At 42.7% G+C, this 20,732-nt stretch overlaps 1 protein-coding gene across 1 annotated transcript in view; it reads left to right on the forward strand.

Moving 5' to 3' along the window:
* Positions 1–20,732, forward strand: part of LOC106122042 (dystrophin, isoform B) — a 198,184-nt gene that overhangs the window by 216 nt on the left and 177,236 nt on the right. Inside the window, exons 2-4 of the mRNA XM_013317891.1 lie at positions 5,398–5,504; positions 5,852–5,950; positions 8,346–8,451. Coding sequence (XP_013173345.1) covers positions 5,882–5,950; positions 8,346–8,451 — 175 coding nt within the window. The 5' untranslated portion in view covers positions 5,398–5,504; positions 5,852–5,881. The remainder of the gene's footprint in view (positions 1–5,397; positions 5,505–5,851; positions 5,951–8,345; positions 8,452–20,732) is intronic.

The raw sequence follows: 20,732 nt of genomic DNA on the forward strand, positions 1-20,732 counted from the left end.
GGGGGGGGGGGGGGGTGCATGAGTTCTCTCTAACTGGGGTTGTAACGGAGGATGCTGATATGAATAAGTTCGGTTCCGCGGAGGCGGAGGCGGAGGCAGAAGTTGAAATAGTTTACTACATCGTAATTTATTAGACAAATTAGTTTTTTTTTTCATCTTGTAAGTATAAAATATTTAATACAGCTTTTCCCCGCGACTTATGCGGCCTGTGTGTGTGTAGGCCTCCAGACTGTATTCTTCATCTGTACCAAATTTCATCGAGAATCCGGAGATTACTCCAAACAAACTTAACAAAACATCTAAGCATCTTTGAGAAGTATCTAAATGCGTACATGAAACGATACAGAATTGTTTTAAAACCGGCCGGTGCTCGAGGTGAAGCCAGACGGAGGGCGCCGAGAGCCCTCGAGGCGGCCCTCCCCTCTCTACCACTTTTCCTAACAATACTGAGTTCGAGCGTTTCTTCTGAGGATCCTGTCCTCGAGATAGATTCAACAAAATCACCTTTGCGATTAATTACGATGGAAGGTAATACTAGAGTTGAGTATGTCGGGCGTCACTTCATTGCTTGTTGCTATCGGTTTACTTCACAAAATGACCTTAATTGTACTTCTATATTTTTCAACAAAATAAAAATGAAGTGCGATACGACAGTTGATATTCAAGGTCCGGGAGAACATTTGCGTCCTGTCCTACACTTGAACACACTTCCTTCTACTTTGTTTTGACTTCTCGACTGACGAGAGGGTAATGTTTTGCGCGCGTATTTAAATTCAATTATAGATACTGATAAGTGGTGCCATTCGATTCGTTTCCGTTCTAAATTAATGGGGAACTTGACGTTGTTAAATTATTGTTGAAATTAATTTGATATAAATGTATGATGTGATGTTACGTACATATATCTTTGCATGAAGCTGCATGGCCCGCGTGCCGGATTGTCGCTAGAAGCCAAGTGTCGGGGAAAGCTCTGTCACATTATCGTTCCCCTCCCGAAATAAACTAAACCTATCGTGGCCAATGCAGGGAGATCGCGTTAACGGAGCCGTATCCTGCAGATGCACCCCGGAACGAATCGGACCTCTCGGGCCGTCGAGCGAGCGTGCACCCTACCGCAGTGACGTAGGGAACATTTTATCGTGTCGATGAAGCTGCTACGTCGTCGCTTCCCCCGAGAGCGATCGGAAATATATGACGGCGTGCAGTCAGCCCGGCGACGCTCTGCCTTCGAACGAAAACACGAGTTGGACCTTTGTTACAAGGCGAGGCGTCAATGGACCGTCGGGGCATTGAGAATTACCGACGCGGCGAGGGTCGGGCGAGAGGAGCGCATTTGAATGCCGCAGGAGCGGCGGAGAGGGGCGGCTCGAGTCGAAGTTTCCCTCTCGTTTGGGCGGGGGCGGGCGGGGGCGGGCGGCGGCGTGCAGTGCGAGTCGGGCGGGCGCGGGAGGCGCACGCGGCAGGCGGCGGTAGCAGCGGCCACGTGACGACAAACGACGACTCGTGTTGTCATGCGTGCGATGTGTCGAGTGCGGTGAGGACGTACGGCGTGCGGCTCGGGCCCGCGCTCCGCCGACGCCGGGTGGAGCGTCCTCGACCGGCATGTCTACCGGCCACTGCATGCTGCAGTACACAATGAAACAAAAGCTCGAAGCCGCCTCAAAACTTTAATTAGTTTCGTCCCTACAACTGGAGTTAAAGTCTGATTGCGCGCGAATAAAGTTTTCGTGACGTAGAGACATTTGAGACTTAGTTGTTGGTTGCCTGTGCTGTGTGAAGAGCTACCTATTCCCCGGGTTACATTTCAACTACGACTATAGTTTTAAAAGGTATACAATTGAAATGCTAATAGTTAATAAACTATTATTAGCACCGCTCTCACTAACTATACCTCGATCCTATTGAAACCCTTAACCTTAGACGAACTGCACTTTACGCTAAAATGCGGAATTGTAAAATATTTCCGGTTAATCACCTTTCTTTTACATAACTAATTAAAATTACGTTAATATAACCTCTCATTATCTTCAGATTTTGATAAAATAACAAAAAAATATTGTAACGAAATGAAATAGAATCAAAGGCGACAATTAGCTCAACAATGAGAAGTGCGTGGAAATAAGGCTACAGTCGAACCTAGTTAAGTGGAAGTCAAAGAGATCGCGATGTTTTTCGCTCATCCAGGTTCGACTATATTGAGAAATGTAACAAAAGAAAAGTGCATACAGCGCGTCTCCCTTTTGTCTATCAGCTGTGGCCCCTCGGTGGTTGATATAAAAAAGTGGTGCTGAGGTTGAGCACTCCGCGAGCTCATACCATCATATCTAACTCGTGGCAAAGTAGTAATCCAGTTGATATTGTCACAACAACATGTCACCATGGCAACCGGCAACACAAGTCAACCACTCACGTAAGCGAAAAGTGGTGAAATTTATTTGCCTTATTCGCTTCTCTATAGTCGGAAAGTTTTGTACTTTCAATAAAATCCGTTTTCCTTTTTCCTTTACATGAAAACGTTATAATTGATGTAAGACCACACTTTAATTAAAAGATTAAGCGCGAGTGAGATTCGAGCGAAATTAACAGGAGTTTAATTTAGAGCGGCGGATACATTAGAACATTTCACGTTAAGATAAAATAATAACGAGATGAGTTTTCATCGTCTGTGTTTGTTTACTTTTCAATACAAGTTTCGCTTTAGAGAGGTGATGCAGGCGCGTACCAGTGCCGCCCTCCGCCACCCCTACCCCCTACACAATGTCCGCGCCCCCTGCCGGCTCGCCTCATTTCGCTATGTCGCAACATTCCGGCCGATTACTGCAGTTTTTGCCTGTCATTTCCTTTGTGATCCGTGGAATGAAATCTATTGTTGAAGTAAACATATTGACTTATTATTTGACCATTAAAAAGTGGTAGGCACATTTTTGTTTTAAACTAATCTTGTTTACCTGCAATTAAGGGAGGAAGTGTTGTGGACTTCGGAGCGAGGTCTTACAGCGCGTCGCAGGTCAAGGTCGGGTGAGGTCGTGCTCCCGCCCTCACCCCCCGCCCTCGCTCCTGTCGTCCTCGATTCATTGCGAGCGACATCTCTGCTTCTCGAATTAACACTGCCAAGTTCCTAATCCCGTCATAAAAATTAAATACAACATTAAAGTTTTGTCATATCGGCCTGTTTGATCTTCCATGAGTCGCACACCGCAATATTCTTATAATTTAAAGAAAAACAACACGCCTAAGAAGTTCCGCTACACGCACAGAAACATTTATTAACCTTTGTAGAGCAGCGCAGTGGTCGTGCGTTATAAATGAGCATATATAAAAGTATTGAACATAAAGGCGGGATGAGTTTGTCGAGGGATTGCAATGTGTTCACGACGCGACGGATTGAAAAAACTAAATCTTTGATATAAACGGAGGGTTCTTGCGGCCGGCCCAATATCGCACTTGATTGCGGATCACCTGCTCACCCCCTCCCCGCGCACCCCGCGCACCCCGCACGATGTCCCCATATTATATATTATAGATAACACAATTTGCAACGAACTTTGAGCCCAACTTCAGACCGTTAACAGATGAATTTCGTATGATTGTTTTTTAATCGCCGACATAGGCAAATAAACCGTTTTGCAAAATTTCAAGTGTGTGTCATGTAACAGAGGATGACATACCTTTTACTTGATGTTGCTGTCTCAGGTAAAAGGGCGGCTGCAGGTGCGGCACTCCCTGGGGCTTCGCGCCGTCGCCGCCGGCCTCTATGCTCTCGATCTAGGTCGCAGTGCATCTTAGGTTTTTTTTTGATTACAGTGAAGCAAAAGTTGATATTTCTTTTGTCGATTGAATGCTTTCACCAAAAAGTACCAATACTTCCACTTGCGAACACACTATTTGACCAAGTTAACTTTTCTTTCCGATGCTGGCATCGACAGTATGTGGACAACTAGAGATCGCTGAAATGTCTAAGTAGGATGATATTCTTCAAAACTTTGTGCATTTGAACTTGTAAAGCAACAGTCACTTACATGACCTAAGTATCAAGTTTAATTATATGGCGCAAGTCTGTCGCTTGCTGTTGACACATCGCTGTTTTAACTTTAATCAAATCCCTTTTTATATTTGTGTGTTGCGCTCTGTGTTTGTGACAAAAGATGATATTTAGGTCGGCTCCTCGGCCCCCGCGCCCCGCGCCCCGCGCGCTCTACTTGCACACTTTGGTGTTGCCTATATAATAGCAGCCACTCATGGTTCATTGCTTATTTGTGTTGTTAAACTAAATGTAATGCATCAATATATATGTATGTAAAATCATTGTAAAGAACAATTTCACATTGTTGCAACATTTTCATAGGCAACAAACATAAGCTTTCTTCCAATCTACCTTTTGGAATGTGTAGTTGTGACCATTGATTATTAGGAAAGTGGTGACTAAAGTACAACATTGTTTAGTAGTGTTTATCATCATCATCAGCTCACTGTACGTCCCCACCGAGGAGCTCGGAGACTACCCAAAGTCACGGGTGACTAGGCCATAGTAAACCACGCTGGCCCAGTGCGAGTTGGGTGACTTCACACATATCATTGAATTTCTACTCAATTATGTGCAGGTTGCATCACGATGTTTTCCTTCAGCGTAGTGTATGTCATGATTATTAATTTACACTAAAGAGCTGGTCTCTGAAGCGAAGTGTGCTTACATCGTGCTCAACTTAACTGTAGATGCATACTCGAGGCACCGCACATGTATGTACGAATCTTTCAAAATGTATGCGATGCAATAGTTTACAGAGCGCGCGCTGTGCCATACACGGAGATAATAAATTATTTCGATTTCTTTATAATTTAATAGGAAACATGCGTGTCAATGGTGAAGACGATATAATTATAAAAGTCTAGCAACCAAAACTTTAATCTGAAAGAAGTTATGATTTGGGCAATCCATGATGATATTATTATTTTTATCGGAAAAGGCTTTCGTGAACTTTGGTCTTTTGTGGTAGCTTTGAGGTCACGGCAGAGGGTGCTATACGGGCAATGCTGCCGCTGCGTGACAGCTAATCCTCTGCCGGGCGCCGCTGTTTCGCTGTCACGCTAGACGCGGCCTCAGTCCTGCGCCGGCTGCGGTCTCGCGGGTTCCGGCATCGTAGTTATAAACTTCTCGACATCGATACAACTCTATTGGGGATACTTTTCGCTTGTAATTCAAGAAAGCAGAGCTACATAAGCTTCCTTGTAGCTGTCAGTGTACCTGCTAGGCTCATCTAGAGCTACGTGCATGCTCAGTGCAATTGACGCACCGGCGTGTGGTGGCGGTGGTGGACATTGAAACTTACGCTTGTCTTGTTTAATCACTATTATTTGTGGCATAAATAAATGTGGGATCTGTTGTCGTGATAATTACAGAGCTAAGTCCGCGCTCGACGAGCGCCCAGCAGGAAGAGCAGCCGACGCAGCGAGCGGCCGGCGGGGACACCGCGCCGTCCGCTGACTTCGACACCAGCGTGCAACAGGTCTGTACATTCTTATTGTTCATCTCCAGGTCGTGGTCGTAGCTCGTGATGTGCGCGCTGTCGCATGTGTGGACGTTTAAAATTAATTTTAACTAATTGAATAAACATAATTGGTAATCAATTTGTATAAAAAAATGTCTCATTTGGTTATTAGACGGATGGAGGTCAACCTATCACCGGGTCTATGACTAATACTTAAGTAGTGTTACATAATGTTAAATATGTGAAATTAATAAATGGTGCGAGGTTGAGTCTGAATGTTGATTCTGCGTCAACGATTGGTATGAGAGAAATGTGTGTCTGCGGCGGCGAGCTGTGCAGTGACGCGGCTGCTTGTGTGTGCGCAGATCAGAGACTGGGTGTCGGCGCAGTCGGCCATGCTGCGCGCCCAGCCGGTCGCCGTGGGCGACGTCGAGGATGTGCTGCACCAGCTCGACAAGCAGAAGGTAGGCACGGTGTCGCAGCCCCCGGGCGGCGGCGAGCTTGTATTGTAACTTCAAAATAATATTCATTTTAATAAGTTCAGTGAAATAGTTTTGGATACCGGAAAGAATAATCAAAGTCACGTCGGACCGCTGTTATCCGGCGCGTGCCGACACCCGCGTCCGGAATCGATCCCCACACGATCCGTTCCTGATGCGAATTTAAATGATAGCAAGTCCGGCACCCAGGGGTGAGGTCGGGGGCCGGGGCGGGGGGTGGGGGATGTCAGTGCATGCAGGAAGGAAGTTGTCCAGCGCAAGGCGAGTGCGTCGCCCGCGGTCGCGGTAATCTTTAATGCCGGCGTTTTGGTGAAGTAAATCAAAATCATTTAAGCCTATTTTGTAGGTGATGTAAAGCTGCGCTCCGCTGGACTTGTACTCCTGAACATTAGCATTACCAGACATCTAGTGTTTCATATTCCTGCGTATAGTTTACGCTCATCCTCCAACACTAAAGCTTCGATAGATGGAGTTACTGTCGCAATCACTTTGAAACGGAACCTCCATCGTTTTAGTTACGATATGTTGCGCTAGATGGCGCATCTTTGAGTCATTTCAAATTATTTCCGTTTACATATTACAAATTCCTTCCTAATATGTTCTGATGATGTTAATTGAGTCACAGATATTAAGTGGATCCCAGTTCAACAATAATATAATAATATCTTTCAAGATTTTATAATAATTCATGCATTCAATATTAAAATTAATTATCATTAGCTAACAGTAGCCTGCGACTTCGTCCTTACCGAATTTAAGAAAAAACTTAATTTGTAGTCTATATGTTCTTCCAGACTATCTTCTATATTTATGCCAAATTTCAGCGAAATTCGTTAAGCCGTTCCGGAGATACCTTCACACAAACATCCATCCATTTATAATATTAGTAAGACGTCTTACTATTATAAATGGATGGATGTTTGTTAGCTCCAGAACAGCTGAACGGATTTTGAGGAAATTTGGCATAGATATAGAACATAGTCTGAAAGAATACATAGGTTAATTATTATGATTTTTTTAACTCCGCGCGGAGGAAGTCGCGGACGACCGCTATAAAAATATAAAACAGTATTCGTAATATCCAGAAATGATGAAGTGACAAAAAGAATTAGATCGTTTGGCAAAAGAAGTGAAAGCAGCTTTACCATTAATTAAAAGAGGCAAGTATTATGGCTTTACACATATAATATTTGATTTAAATGTTTAGTCCAGCCGCGCGTCCGTTGCCAGGCAACGCTCCGCACGCGGCTGCACGCGCCACCTCTCGCTGCGCGCTCTTGTCTTCGGTCGTAGTCACTTTGTGCCCTTTATATAAGAAGATGGCTTCGATAACGAATAATGTTATCCGCGCATTCTGATTCATACTTAACATGTTTGGTTGCGTCTCAGCACCCTGACTAGTGACTAGCGACTACATTACATTGACTTCAGATCTTTTCGACTTATTTCCCGCTCTGTATATTTTTTAGAACAGGTAACAGCTCTTTTAAAATATTCGAGACTTTGGAGAGGGCAATGGAGATCGATAAGGGTGTCCCCTCCCCCACCCCGCCCGCTCCCGCTCCCCGTCTCCGGCCGGCATTCGGGCTCCGGCCGTCAGGGAGGCAGGTGGAATGCTACGTCACTATTAGTTTGAATTTGTATCGCATGTGAAACATTTGTAACTACATTTTATTTGAACAAATAATAAAATGTAAGTCTCAATGAGATGACATCGCACTGGGCTCGCTCCAGAGCGGTCACCACTACTGTTTAGAACTCCCGCTCTTCTACTACAAAATACACACGTGCTCGCTTCATGATAAGGCCCATGTCATTATAATAAATATATTGCAAAACATAGGAACGGCACGCACAGTTACATATATCTCGTCACTGGTTATCATTAGTGGGAGACTCCTCCAAATTTTCATGAGTTAATGACGGCTTAAAGATGAGCGCGTTTAGTTTGTATAGCAATTAGCGTAGTTAACGAGCCCCCTGCCCTGGACGCGGGCCGCCAGCGCACAACCCGAGCTCTCCCCGCGCTGACCCCGCGCTCACCCCGCGCAGCCCCACGGGCTGCGATATCTTTCACTGTTTTGAAAATAGATAAACTATCTAAAATAAGCAATTATAAGTATAAAAAAACGAACTTCAAATTTCTTTCTTTCAATTAGACACTTGCTAAGTAAGAGGTAGGTAACATGAATTGAATTTGATCTCGAACTATTTCTTGGATGTTCTAAATATAAGTGCGCGAGCGATAGTTTCCAACTTTACACATTACCTCAAAAGTGTTCATTTGTGAGCTACGACGTGGCTGCGCACGAGTTGCTCGCACTGCGCCTTAGAGTGTGACAGTAGTGTGTGTGTGCAGGGCGTGTTGCGCGAGCTGGAGCAGAAGAAGCCGCAGCTGGAGGAGCTGGTGCAGGCGGCGGGCGGCCTGCGCGCCACAGAGAACCGCCAGCAGCTGCACGGCAAAGGTCAGTGCAACACATCTCGCGTTATCATCTAAATTTCAACAGTGGTAGAGCACGCAACAGGTAGAGTCCGCTTTAGCATCTTCGCACGAATCAGCCCGGCTCGCCCGGTGAAATACCACGACCACACAGAAGACAGGCGTGAAGTGGAAGCAATTCCGTGCTTCGTCTGATGAGTGTGCGTCCCGGAGGCCTAATTTAGTCCTCCTTCCCTTCCCACCTTTTTTCTTATTATATATGAAAAGGATGGCAAGTGGAAGTGGAATTTCCGGATGAGAGGGTGCATGGGAAGGGAAAATATTTTCTTTCTGTACATCTCCTCCGTCGATTAAAGGTAGGCAACGCATATGCAATTGCGTATGTCTATGGGCAACGGTCACTTCGTTATTTCAGCGATTTCAGGTGACCGCTTGCTCGTTTGCCACCTTATGATATAAAAAAAAATACATCGTGACAAATATTATTTTAACAATTTCGACGAGTAAATATCTCAAGGAATCTCGAAGGAAACTCGAGAACTTTACTTCTCCAAAATCTCAAGTGCGTACAAATTGTAAGCCGGCGGCGGGCGGAGGGAGATTAAAACGAAAACATTAATTTAAATGGTTAAGTAATCGGAGAGACGCTGACTCGAGCAGCGATTGATTTGTAAAACGATTTGTCGTCAAGTCGCGCTCCAGTCCAGTCCAGTCCAGTCCAGTCTTCAAAAATCTGTTTTAATTTATTGTTTCAAAAAAAATACCATTGAGAAAAATAAACAATTACAATATAAAATTAGTTATGTTCAAAATATTTGTAGAAATAAACTTCGTTATATATAAAATTATATTTATCGAGAATTTTAAAAAAATTGTCAGTATATTGTTATCGGTTTTTCTTATCTTTTCGACTCGACTGAGAAAGTTAATATTTTAAGTACGTAAGACACAACACAACCTTGCAATCTATTTATAAAAAATCGTGATAATAAATAGGTTGCAAAGGTTACATGACGAAGGCTTCGTGAGCTATCGAGGAGTTGTCCCCCCGCGCGACGGCACCGAGTCTTTGTATTCGGACACACATTGTTACACTTTTCGCCGAATGCTGCCGGCATCTCTCTACTCTACTTACATATAAAATTATTCATAATTCTGCTACACTATTCTCTCAAGAATATTTATTATACTATGTAATTAGATATTTTAATATATTATAAGTTAATTTGTAATATGTAAATGAAAAATTGAAAATAATGTGTTGGCACTTGTTTCGCAATAGTTCAATGAACTGCGGACATTTGTCGCGCCCGGCCGCCGCGCTGCATCTCCCTGTAGTTGCACAATGATTGTGCATTTAAATGTTGGTGCATTGTTGTGTTTACATGAAAATTATTTGTGAAACAAAACACAAATGACCGACACACATAACAGTGCGCGTACTCTGCCGGAACATCCGCAACAAGTATAATAACTTTACCCTTCTCAATATTAAAAATAATTCTGATTCCTTAAATGTGATAGAAATAGATATAGACACGCGGCCGGGAGCTACTGAAATATGTATGGAGGTAAAAGTGTTTTGTATGTGACGTGAGTGAGCGCGGCCGATCTTCGGCGCGTGTCAGCTCCCTCCCTCCGTCGGGCCGAGTGGATGGCCGCCGTTCGCCTCGTTAATCGCGCCACAGATTTTATGAGACGAGTGGGTCAAGTGCTAATAACACGTTTGATCCAATTAACACAGGGGACACAGTTTAACTCGGTATATCTTGTTAATGAGCAATATTCTTAAATCAGTTGAAAATAAAGTACGCGATTACAAATACAAAACTTATGGCTCTTTATTAAAACTCGAAGTAGAAAAAGGCACTTACAATTTACATATTTATACTTTTGTTGTAATTAATTCTCTGGCCACCGAGTTGTCTGGAAATTTAGTTGTAATAAATTATACAAAAAGTACTCTGAAATTCATGAACACCCTGGAAAAAAGTAATTGTCAATTTTTCTCTCGACACGACAGCAACAAGGCGACAGCATGGCCGCTTATTTAAAAAAAATCTTTAAACCAAATTCGACACTCTACGGTAGCGGTGGAGTGCTCGTAGCACGTAGCAAGCGGCTCTACGTCAATGATACGGAGGGTCGTAGCATTAAGTGCAAGAGTTCGTAGACGTCTACGCGAAGAGCCTGCTAGTGATGAATACGATTACCGCTTTAGACTTTATTGATTTTTTATATTGAAGTATGTACGTGCTGGTGAGATGGTCGCACAAAGTGGTACTTCTTGTTGCCGGTCTGGCTGACTGGTCTTATTTCATAAACTTCTATAAACTGTGATATTGTGCTTATTATTCCACCATGAGATTTTTAGGGTGGGTGCTTCATGAAATAACAAAACCAACAATACGTATCAATTGATACAGGTTGTTGGTGCAATTACATCAGAAAATATCAGTGGGTGAATTTAAAAATATGGGGCTTTTTTGTTTTGTAGTGATTTTATCGACACATTGGTACCGGCTATGTACGCATCCCTAGGGTGTGAGGGTGCGGCTGCGGCGGCCACGTTTCCCATTAGCCACTGTTTGCGTCGAGCTTTGCCGGGAACTTTGTTTCACACAACATAACAATCGGGCTTATACCCACCCTGTTACAATTTTTATATATATATATATATTATATATAAATAACATGCACAACTGGTTTAGATGCAGTTTGGTTTGTTAGTTGATCACATGCCAAGATTACATAGGTCGTTAATTATTACAACATGTCGGCGTGTTCTCGCGCATGTCGACATGTCAATAAAACTTATTATTGTGCTACGAGGTATGAGTCGTGCAGCCGAAGCACCGCTCTCGCCGGTTACTTCAGTTCACTCTTCGCAAATCTGCGCATACTGCTACGGTACGCCGACTCCTCTCTCACTCACTTCTATGTGTATGTTTATTTAATGAATGCAATTAATCAACATACAGAAATACCAACTTATAGTATAAACGTTAAAGATTTTTATAATGTGTAATTATAGTTTCAATAGTTTAAACAACCTTGACTATATTATCACATAGCAATAATTAAAGTAGAAGTGTGGCTGGCGCGTCGTGCTGTGCCGGCCCCATTCAAAGTATCGGTAGTACGCGCGGCGGCGGCGCTGGGCGGGCGGCGTGATCGTTACGGCGGGTTGCGGGCGGGCCGGGGGGAGGGGAGCGGCGAGCGACGGGCGCCCGGCGGGGCAGTCGCCGCCCGCCCTCGCGCCGCTCCGCACGCGTCGGCCGCCCGGCGCGCCCGAGCACTCGCCTCTAACCACACATATCACTGTTTACCTTAGTGTTTTTATAAGGTTTGGTTGAGCCCCGCTCTACCCTGGCCAGTTTACCTCATCAGCGCAGCGACCGGTGCGAAGGCTCGTCATCGCCACGCGTCTGGTTACTACCTGGGTTTCCTTACACTGGGAATAAACCGGAAATGTTTGATCTGAAATCGAGTCATTGCATAAGTTGTTTCGGATGACGTTTGCTACAAGTTCACGTGCAGTGGCTAGCTGCAGGCGCCGTCGCTGCGGTGTCACCTAACATGTGTCATTTCGTCATCGTGAATCGAACGATTGTTTTCGTTGGATATAAACATTTGTAGAAATGGAATCAACGGCTTCGCGTGTTACTTTGCAATTAACGAGAAGTTTCCGCTACTTGTATATTCAAGATGTTATTTAGAAGCGAAACTCGACAAAATTAGTCGGTTTAGAAAGTCGGTGTTAGGTTCCGTGTCGGAACGCGTTTGTGTTATCAAGATACAGAAAACTAAATTAACTTTATTGTTCCTGCCGCTCAGTTCTGTTCTACAAAAACGTTGTTTATCGTGAAATTTAACATTTGCTCAGTTTTACTTGTGCAGCTTTTAAGTACCTATGTATTTTTAAGTAATAGTAGTATCGCTATAAAATTAAACTTTAATTGTGAATGAAAATGCAAATAAAGTAATGGGATCGTGTCAGAGGATATAAAGTAGCGAAGTTCTCTCCACGCGTCACCAACATAAGTGTATCTACTGCATGTAGCGCACGACTGTTGCTTGATGCCTCAAGAAATTATGTTAATCATTAAATTAAATTTAGTTGAGACAATTGTAACAGTTCTTTCTCAATACTTGTGCGGTTTCTTGTAACAAGTTGTGAGCTGTGAGCAGGTCAATGCCCCTCAGGTCTCTAACAACTGGAACAAAACCTTTAACATTGTCTGACTTTACTGGGTTGTTTCAAGTAATTAAATAATATACTAGCTGTTTCTCGCGAATTTGTCCGCTTAGAATTTTGACTTTCGCTCCCTATTTAGACCTTTATAGTACAAATTCGAAAAAACCTTTACATATTTTTTTGTTATTTTTAACTACATCGGAAGCTAAATTACACGGACACATCTCTTTATAAATTCATTCCCTAAAGGTTGAAATTTCGTAAAAAAACGTAAAGTGCTCATATCAGTAGTGTCACAAGCCCTAGGCGAAATTGCAAAGACGAAAAATCTACAAATTAAAAAGAAAACTAAACACGTTGTTAATAATTTGCTATGAAAAGTTTGTCAAAATTTTAAAGAATGAATTATGTCGAAGGCTTTTAAAGTACTGTAAAATAAACACCTCCGAACCTCGTATCTACGCTGTGAAAAATGTTAATTTTCACGTAATTCTGTCGAAATGTGAAGTTGCAATGCTCAAATCAAATATACCAAATAATATCGTATTGTAACTTATAAATATTTTTAAAGTAATTTTTTCGCTATAATCTGTCCATTGATTTGAAACACGATTATTTAAACATTTTTTTTTATTTATAAAGCTGAACTTTAAAAGCTTTTTATTATTAATTATTCAAAAGATGAAAAATAAAGTGTGGAGAGCTCAGAGAAAACTTATCTTTGTTGTTTTATATTTCCTCGAGAGAGGTAAACGAAAAATCAAATATTCATTTGATTTGGAGGACTCCATATATTTTTACTTTGAGTCGCTCTTGAGAGTTGTTCCATCGACTTTATATTTTCAGGGATCACAATTTCTAATAAACTCTCAAAAAAGTTTTAGAACTTGTTTACTTTTACAAGGAAATTAATACAAATAAACAAAAACTTAAGTATCGTATTATTATAATAACAAAATGGACGGCAGTTAGTTAAAGCTGTAAGAGTTAAACCATCAAGTTTGGATGCGCAGTCGTCGCTGCGTGTCCTAACATATCGAATGAGATGGAATAAATCTCAGTTCGCAGACGTTTACGATACGAGCAGGGATTCCTCTGCGCAGAGTGTGCGCAACACGTCGCGCCGGGCCTTGCTTTGAGACACTTTTCATACAAGATTTTATTGATCGATATTGATATTGATTTGCTTTACACATTGTACAAATTGCAAACTAGCACTATGTTAAATACAATACAGCCAACTTAAATACTCTTTTGTGTCTCGATCCAACATTGTCAAAGATAAAACATCCGGCGAAGCTGCGACATCGTCCACAATAATTAAATAACAACATATTTTCTTATATAATATTGGTGTACTGCATATAATCATTTGAAAACGTATGTAAGATAAACGAACAATTTTCATAAAAGAAAATGATAACTATTACAACTCAGTATCTCTTCCGAGGAGAGCCGGCAACTGACATACAAATTTGCTATTTGGTTGGTCCGGACTGGAGGCGGGGGTAGGGGGGGGGACACGTGCTCAGTCGGCCGAGCCTCGCACATGTATCGTATTTTACACATATTTACTGTTTAATGTCAAACTTCAGACACACTTGCAGTCTGTGTACAGATATTATCTGTGTTTTTTGAGAGATATTTTACACAATGAGGTTAAAGTTATTTCGACAACATGAAATCGACATCCATCATTGTTAACATTATCTTGTGTGATGATAGCAGTGTTGAAAGAGTGTCACCTAAATGTTATGTCATAGTTCGTCACGCGTATACCACACCACACACAGGATACCATCTGATGTGGGTCACATAGAACATATGTACGTCATATAATTAACATAGCAGCGATTGGTGCTTGTTAATGATCTCATACTGATTTAAGTTTTAGAATTGCATATTGTAATGGACATTGTAAAACTTATTAGTAGATATGTTCATGTAGTGGTCTTCAAGTTGTCGGAACGCTAGTATAGTTGAGTATTGAGCGACGACTGAACTATGCTAAAGCATTCTCTGTGTGTGGTTGTGTCGCGGACCGATTATGAGCGGAGTAGGTCAAGGGCAGCAATGCTGTGATGTAAATGATTGGCAAACGTTTAATGCGGTCCATAATCTGAACAAACGTAGGTAGTTTTATAGCTAATGTGCACTCGATCGGTGCATCAATGCAATTTCATATCGAAGTCATGGAATTAATAGTTGGTCCCGAGCGAATGTTACGACAAGTGAAGTCGCGGCAGGCCGCTGCCAACCGCTCGATACCGCCGCGCTTTAGCAGACGCTGGAGTGCGGCCAAGTGTTGCAAGCGTATCACCATTGCTCGTGCGTCTAACTGCGATGCCAAAATATTATAAGTGACAGATATTTATTACAGACATAAATGACGTACCTATTTGTACAACTTTAGATATGTTGAGGTAGGTTCACAGGTTACAATAAGTTGACCTTGAAAATGTTGTACTTTGCAATGATTATTGTAATCGGTTATTTCTTATTTGTGCCCACTCGCTCCGTCTCCTGGCAGCGATTGCTACAAACATTACTGCATGTAGCATTTCTGAGAGTATGTTGTAAATCACATAGTGCGGTGCGGCGGCGGTCAGCGGCCGCACCGCCGCACCGCCGCGGCGCAAACTTTGCACATAAATCTCATTTGCCGAGTGCGGCCGCATAAAACTTCCTCCTGACGCGACGCGACATCGTGCTGGCCAACGCTGTGTTGCGTCAACACATTCTCGTCACGCCGCCCGAATCTAAACGGTCAAGTTTTATATAGATTCCGTCTAAAAAGTGTTTGACACTACGTACGAAACAGACGGAACAGACGGAACGGACGGACATCCTGAAGTGCAATTAAACTCGTACTATGTATTATAGTTGATTCGAAGAATCGTAGTAAATAATTAAATAAAGTTTTCTGTATCTGAATAAAACCAAAAATATAGCAATGTTTTTGAAAGCAACATTTTCGTTAAGAAGAGGTAAACTGGAAAGGTTCGAGCTGTTTACACAAAACCCCTCTGACAACACAAAGGGACGCGTTTTCCTCGTGCGCTCGTTCGCTCGCCTTTAAATCAAAGATCTTCATCATAAAAGCCCCTTCACGTAATTGATTAATATTTCATTCCAGCTCATTTTTATATGAATACGGTTGTGATTCTTTTCCTAAGTTACGAATATATACATAGTTATTGTATGAGAAGCATATTGTAAATGTGCTCGCCGCGACCGAGACCACGGCATTTTAGTGTTTTGATAAACGAACTATTGTGTAGTCAATTATAGTAATACTAGCGTATACAAACGTTTTGATGTCGTTTATACTGTAACGAGCTCGCGATGTCGCAACTACCCCAGCAAGGCTTCGTGCCCGAGAAGATACAGGAGTACAACCTGCGCGCCAACGCGGACGCGGCGGACTCGCCGGCGCAACAGAAGATACGAAATGTACAGGAAGGGCCACATAAGAAGGAACCCAGTCAGAACGGCACCGACAAGCCGCCGGCCGACAAAACTAGGCCGGAGGAGAAACCAAGAGGCGACGCTGGCGCCCCCGCGCGCCTCGACAACAAGAACCCTTTCTCGCCCAACTACTATCGCCACCGACAGCAGACGGGACATTTTGAGATGGGGCCGCGCGGACTGGACTACTCGCCCCACCGCATGGGAGGCGAGTTTGCGGGCCGCGTGCGGGAGTTCGGGCCGCAGCGCTCGACATCCATCCACGGACATGAGCTGACGGAGGGGCCGGGGCCGGAGCCGCTGTCACAGCGCGCGCATTTCGGCAGCCAGGTGGCGGCGGACGCGGTGTTCCGGCAAGAGTACTTCGGACCGGCGGGCGCGTCGCCTCCGCGCGCTTCGCGGTTCTCCTCGCAAGAGTATCTGGCGGGGCCTGCGGGCGCGCGCTGGCCTGACCCCCGCGCAGATCCTCGCGCCGAGTATCGACAGCGCCGCCGCTCGCAGCAAGACCTGCACTCCCTCGGACACAGCCCAGAATCAGGTATCCTTTGCCCGAGCGACGTGACGGACTGTCATCTTACAATAGTATTATTACAGAAAACAATTATCAATGAACATCAACCGTTTCTGTGAAATCACAAAGCTGTGAAATGAAAAGCAGAAACGATGTCGGGCGCAAGTCGTCTGCTGTCTAATAGAGCTACAGACTTAACGAAAATTATTGTTTAATGGACGAAGTTCGGTTCACTTAATTTTTGTTTAGCAAACTTTTGTTTTCTTTGCTGTAAATAATCTTTAGGGAGAGTCATTCGACGAATCGTCAATGGATCATTCAAAAGAAACTATTACGTTCTGATCTGAAACCGAGTTGTTTTATGATGTTTGAAAATCTTCCAACAATAATAATTAAATAATTCAAACATTTCGTTCGAGCAACATTCTTTAGCTATCACACTTTAGCGCACAATATCACGTTTTGCGTTCAGCTTCAGCAGTTCAGCAGATGTTTGCAGAAGTCGCAAAAGTCTGCTGCGAAAGAAAATAAATATGGCCATGTTTGCTTTACTCCTGCAAAGACTTAGTAATTATTTTTTACCTCATAGAAATGGTTAGACATTTTATGCCCTAATTTCATTATAAGGGATCATGTAAGAAATTTAAATTAACATCAGTATCTGCGAGAGCAATGCTCCGAGTTTGACGTCCCGTGCGATCCTGCGAGGTCCCGCGGGGCTCGCGCTGTCCCGCCGTAAATAATGTATTAAGGACTTTACACTGTCCCGATCTGTCGCCGCCGAGAATGAGCACCGAACTACTTACATTGATTTACATTTAAATCTTTTGTCTTTTTGTATAAATCTCCACGAATACGTTTTGTATAAAAGGTTTTCTTGTTTTATACACAAGTGTTTAATTGCTAATACAGCTAAAAAGCGATCAAAGTTTACAATCTTGTACTGATGACATTTGCTTTGCTAAGTGTTCTTTCACAATTCTTTGCATGTTTCACCACGTCTATGTTCAACTGTCAGACAATTTTATCAAACCACGAACACTTAATTAGCTGAGTAGTAATACTAACTGTACGATGTTTGTTTCAGGTAAGCGGCTTTTGTAGTAACATCGGTTGCGGTAAGTAGTTGTAGCAGTAAGTACATCGCAACGTTTAACATTAGACAAGCACAACTACTGTGCATGTAACCCAATTAACGAGCCGCGGCTTGAGTTACAGCGCGGGCACAGAGCGGGCACAGAGCGGCTGAGATCAGAGCGCGCGACAAGAGGCTCGCGGCTCGCGCTGTGTTACCGCTCGCGAGCTGCTCTGTGCACGGGGGCACGAAGCCTCACCTTTCACTTCTCCATTCATCAGCTCAGAGTCATTGTGCGTTTTGTTCTCTCGCTGAGGCGATGTGCAATAAGCCCCGTTATTGCCGATTGGAAAGAAATACTTGCAGCGCCTGTCTGTCTCTTACGAATGCGTGGCATGTGAAAGGCAACCTCACCACAATAACATGATGTTGCTGCGTGTTACAACAAAATATACGTTCAATGAAAATTTACTGATCGTATATTTTGTTTCAACATTAGCTCTCCCGCGTGTGCCGCGCCGCACTCAGGATGTTTCTAACAACTTGTTTATTGTGTTTATATGTACTATTCAATGCGTAAAACAATTACAATTATAATTACGAAAAATTTAATTATTTTTGATTTTCCTCGTATTTTATCGCGTAAGCAATCGCTCATGAAAACGACTCAATTGTCACGGACATGTTTTGGTCACGTTCACTTCGCTCGTAACAAAACAACAACGAGGCGGTATGTTCATAAAACGTCAAACAACGCAGCTGCAAATCGGCTCCCAATTGTTTTTGAGTCGCGCAATAATTGCCACAATCGTAAACGTTGCTTTTTGGCCGCTTACGATTTTATTGCGGTTTAATTGTTGGAAAGGCTTTTTGTTTCCGGCCGCGAGTGGCGGCGGGCGGCGGGCGGCGAGCGGCGAGCGGTGGCCGGCGCGGCTTTGTCGCCGGATTGTACCAATTCATGAATCAAGTAGGCGGCGCGGCGGCTCGACGGTCTTTTGTTTCTTTTTATTTGTTTTCGTGCTTTTATTCTTTAATTACTTTAAGTTGTAACCCGTACATTGTAAGCCTGTTTTATGAATATTTCATGTAAATTACCTTATTCAGACATTTTACATTGTAAAATGTATCAGATTAGCTGAAACATCCGTCTGGATATGTGACGTCATTACGTACTGACTACATTATCGCTTTCACAACGCCGTGTAATATCATAAACATTTAATATTTGGAAAGAATTTATCAGTAGATATGTAACGGTAACTGTAAGCCTCTCGGAGCAGCTCAGGTGTCACGTGGTAAAGTTAACCACATCCGCTCTCAAGTTGCAATGACTTCATCAAAGTTTTGCGATGACGGATCGCTTCGTGCGCCTGTAGGCAAACTTTATCTCTTTGTTTGGGATCGATGCGCCAAAGTTTTTCCTTTGCAAGCGTTTACTTCGAGATACCACTTTATGTGTTTGGCAATCATTCAGAAAGTTATCCTACTTTATGATTAGACTTTTTGAAATAATTAGTAATTTAAACAATCTTATAATAAAATCACATTGCTTGGGCACTGAGCGCAGCACTCGCTCACAAATCAATGTTAGCGGGCAATCTGTGATGCAAATGATTGCGCATATAATTATGTCCTCCCCTCGCCGCCCCTCGCCGCCCCGCCCCGCCTGCACGTATGGCGGCTTGTTTTGAGCTGGCCAATATATTTAGAAATACAATTGAATTTTTATAGGTATATAGTATTTAGCTTTCGCATAGCAATACGAAAGAAACATCAACAAGTTTCGCCATGTTTTATTTGATGTAAATTTTTTTGCAATACAATAATAAAATTTTTGCATAATTCAATTTTTTTATTGGTGAAAATGAGAAGAAAACGCTGTGCAGTCTTGAAACTGAAATGATTGATTTTTTTCCCACGAATTATTTGCTTAATTTATTGCTATATTCGCTTGTTTATTATTACACAGAACTGAACTTTCCATATTTTCGTACTAGTATAATAATTTATACGATTTAAAAGTTTAAGTCTGTCTCAGTGATGGCCGCCGCTTTTCATTCGCCTGTAGGGTAATCCCGCGGGACGGCGGGACGGCGGGACGGCGGGTCGGGCTCAGCCGACGTCACGCGCAATTAACACGAGCTTACGGGCGCGTACACGCCGCTGTTACACATTTCACACCCACATGTGTGTGTAGGATGTTGCTGCTTATGGAAATAAAAATAAATATATTTAATATATGCTGCTGTAGCTAAACACAATACTTTTTATATGAAAACCAGCGCACGTTCGTTATTTACCTCGGTAACTTTAAACCTGACAGTAACAAAAATATGTAGGAGTATGTCAGATAAACATCACTATTGCATCCGTCCGTTGCGCTGTGTCCACTCCGCTCCGGTCGCAACATAAAAAAAAACATCGTGACCTAGAAGAAATCAACTTTCCTTCCATATTGCACTGCTCCGAGTTGGATGCTAACCAACAACTATTTATGTATATTCACTCACAACATTAACTCTGTTATTATCAGAAAGAGTTGAATCTACTGTTATTTGAAAATTATTAGTTTTTTGGCAAACTAATATTAAGGTCCTCAATTTAATTATAATAAAACAATTTAATTCATTGCTTTATTTGTAAGCGGCGATATACGCAGTTCCTTTACAGATCCGTTTCTAGTAGCCAATTATGTTGAGTCTAGTTAAATTATTATTATTCACCATGACTTCGATATTATCATTCTTATAATGTAACAAGCTACATCAAAGAGCGTCGCGTCTTTTCCTCCTGCTGCAAAATTCATTTCACGAACGACCTCGTAACATTCTAATAACGGGAGCCAAGAGGGAACTTTATATTTATTTTACAAGTATAATTGAATATATATAATCGATAAAATAAAATAATTCTACATCCTTACTCACTTTGAAACATCCAATATGTTAATTGAAAAACAAATAAAAAGTATTTCAATAGCAAGAAATTAGCGAGCGCGTGTCGTGCGCGAATGTACGCGGGCGGCGGCGGACTAGCGAGCGCGTGTCGTGCGCG

Source organism: Papilio xuthus, unplaced genomic scaffold (assembly GCF_000836235.2).
Source record: "Papilio xuthus unplaced genomic scaffold, Pxut_1.1 DF826933.1, whole genome shotgun sequence".
Classification (NCBI taxonomy): domain Eukaryota; kingdom Metazoa; phylum Arthropoda; class Insecta; order Lepidoptera; family Papilionidae; genus Papilio; species Papilio xuthus.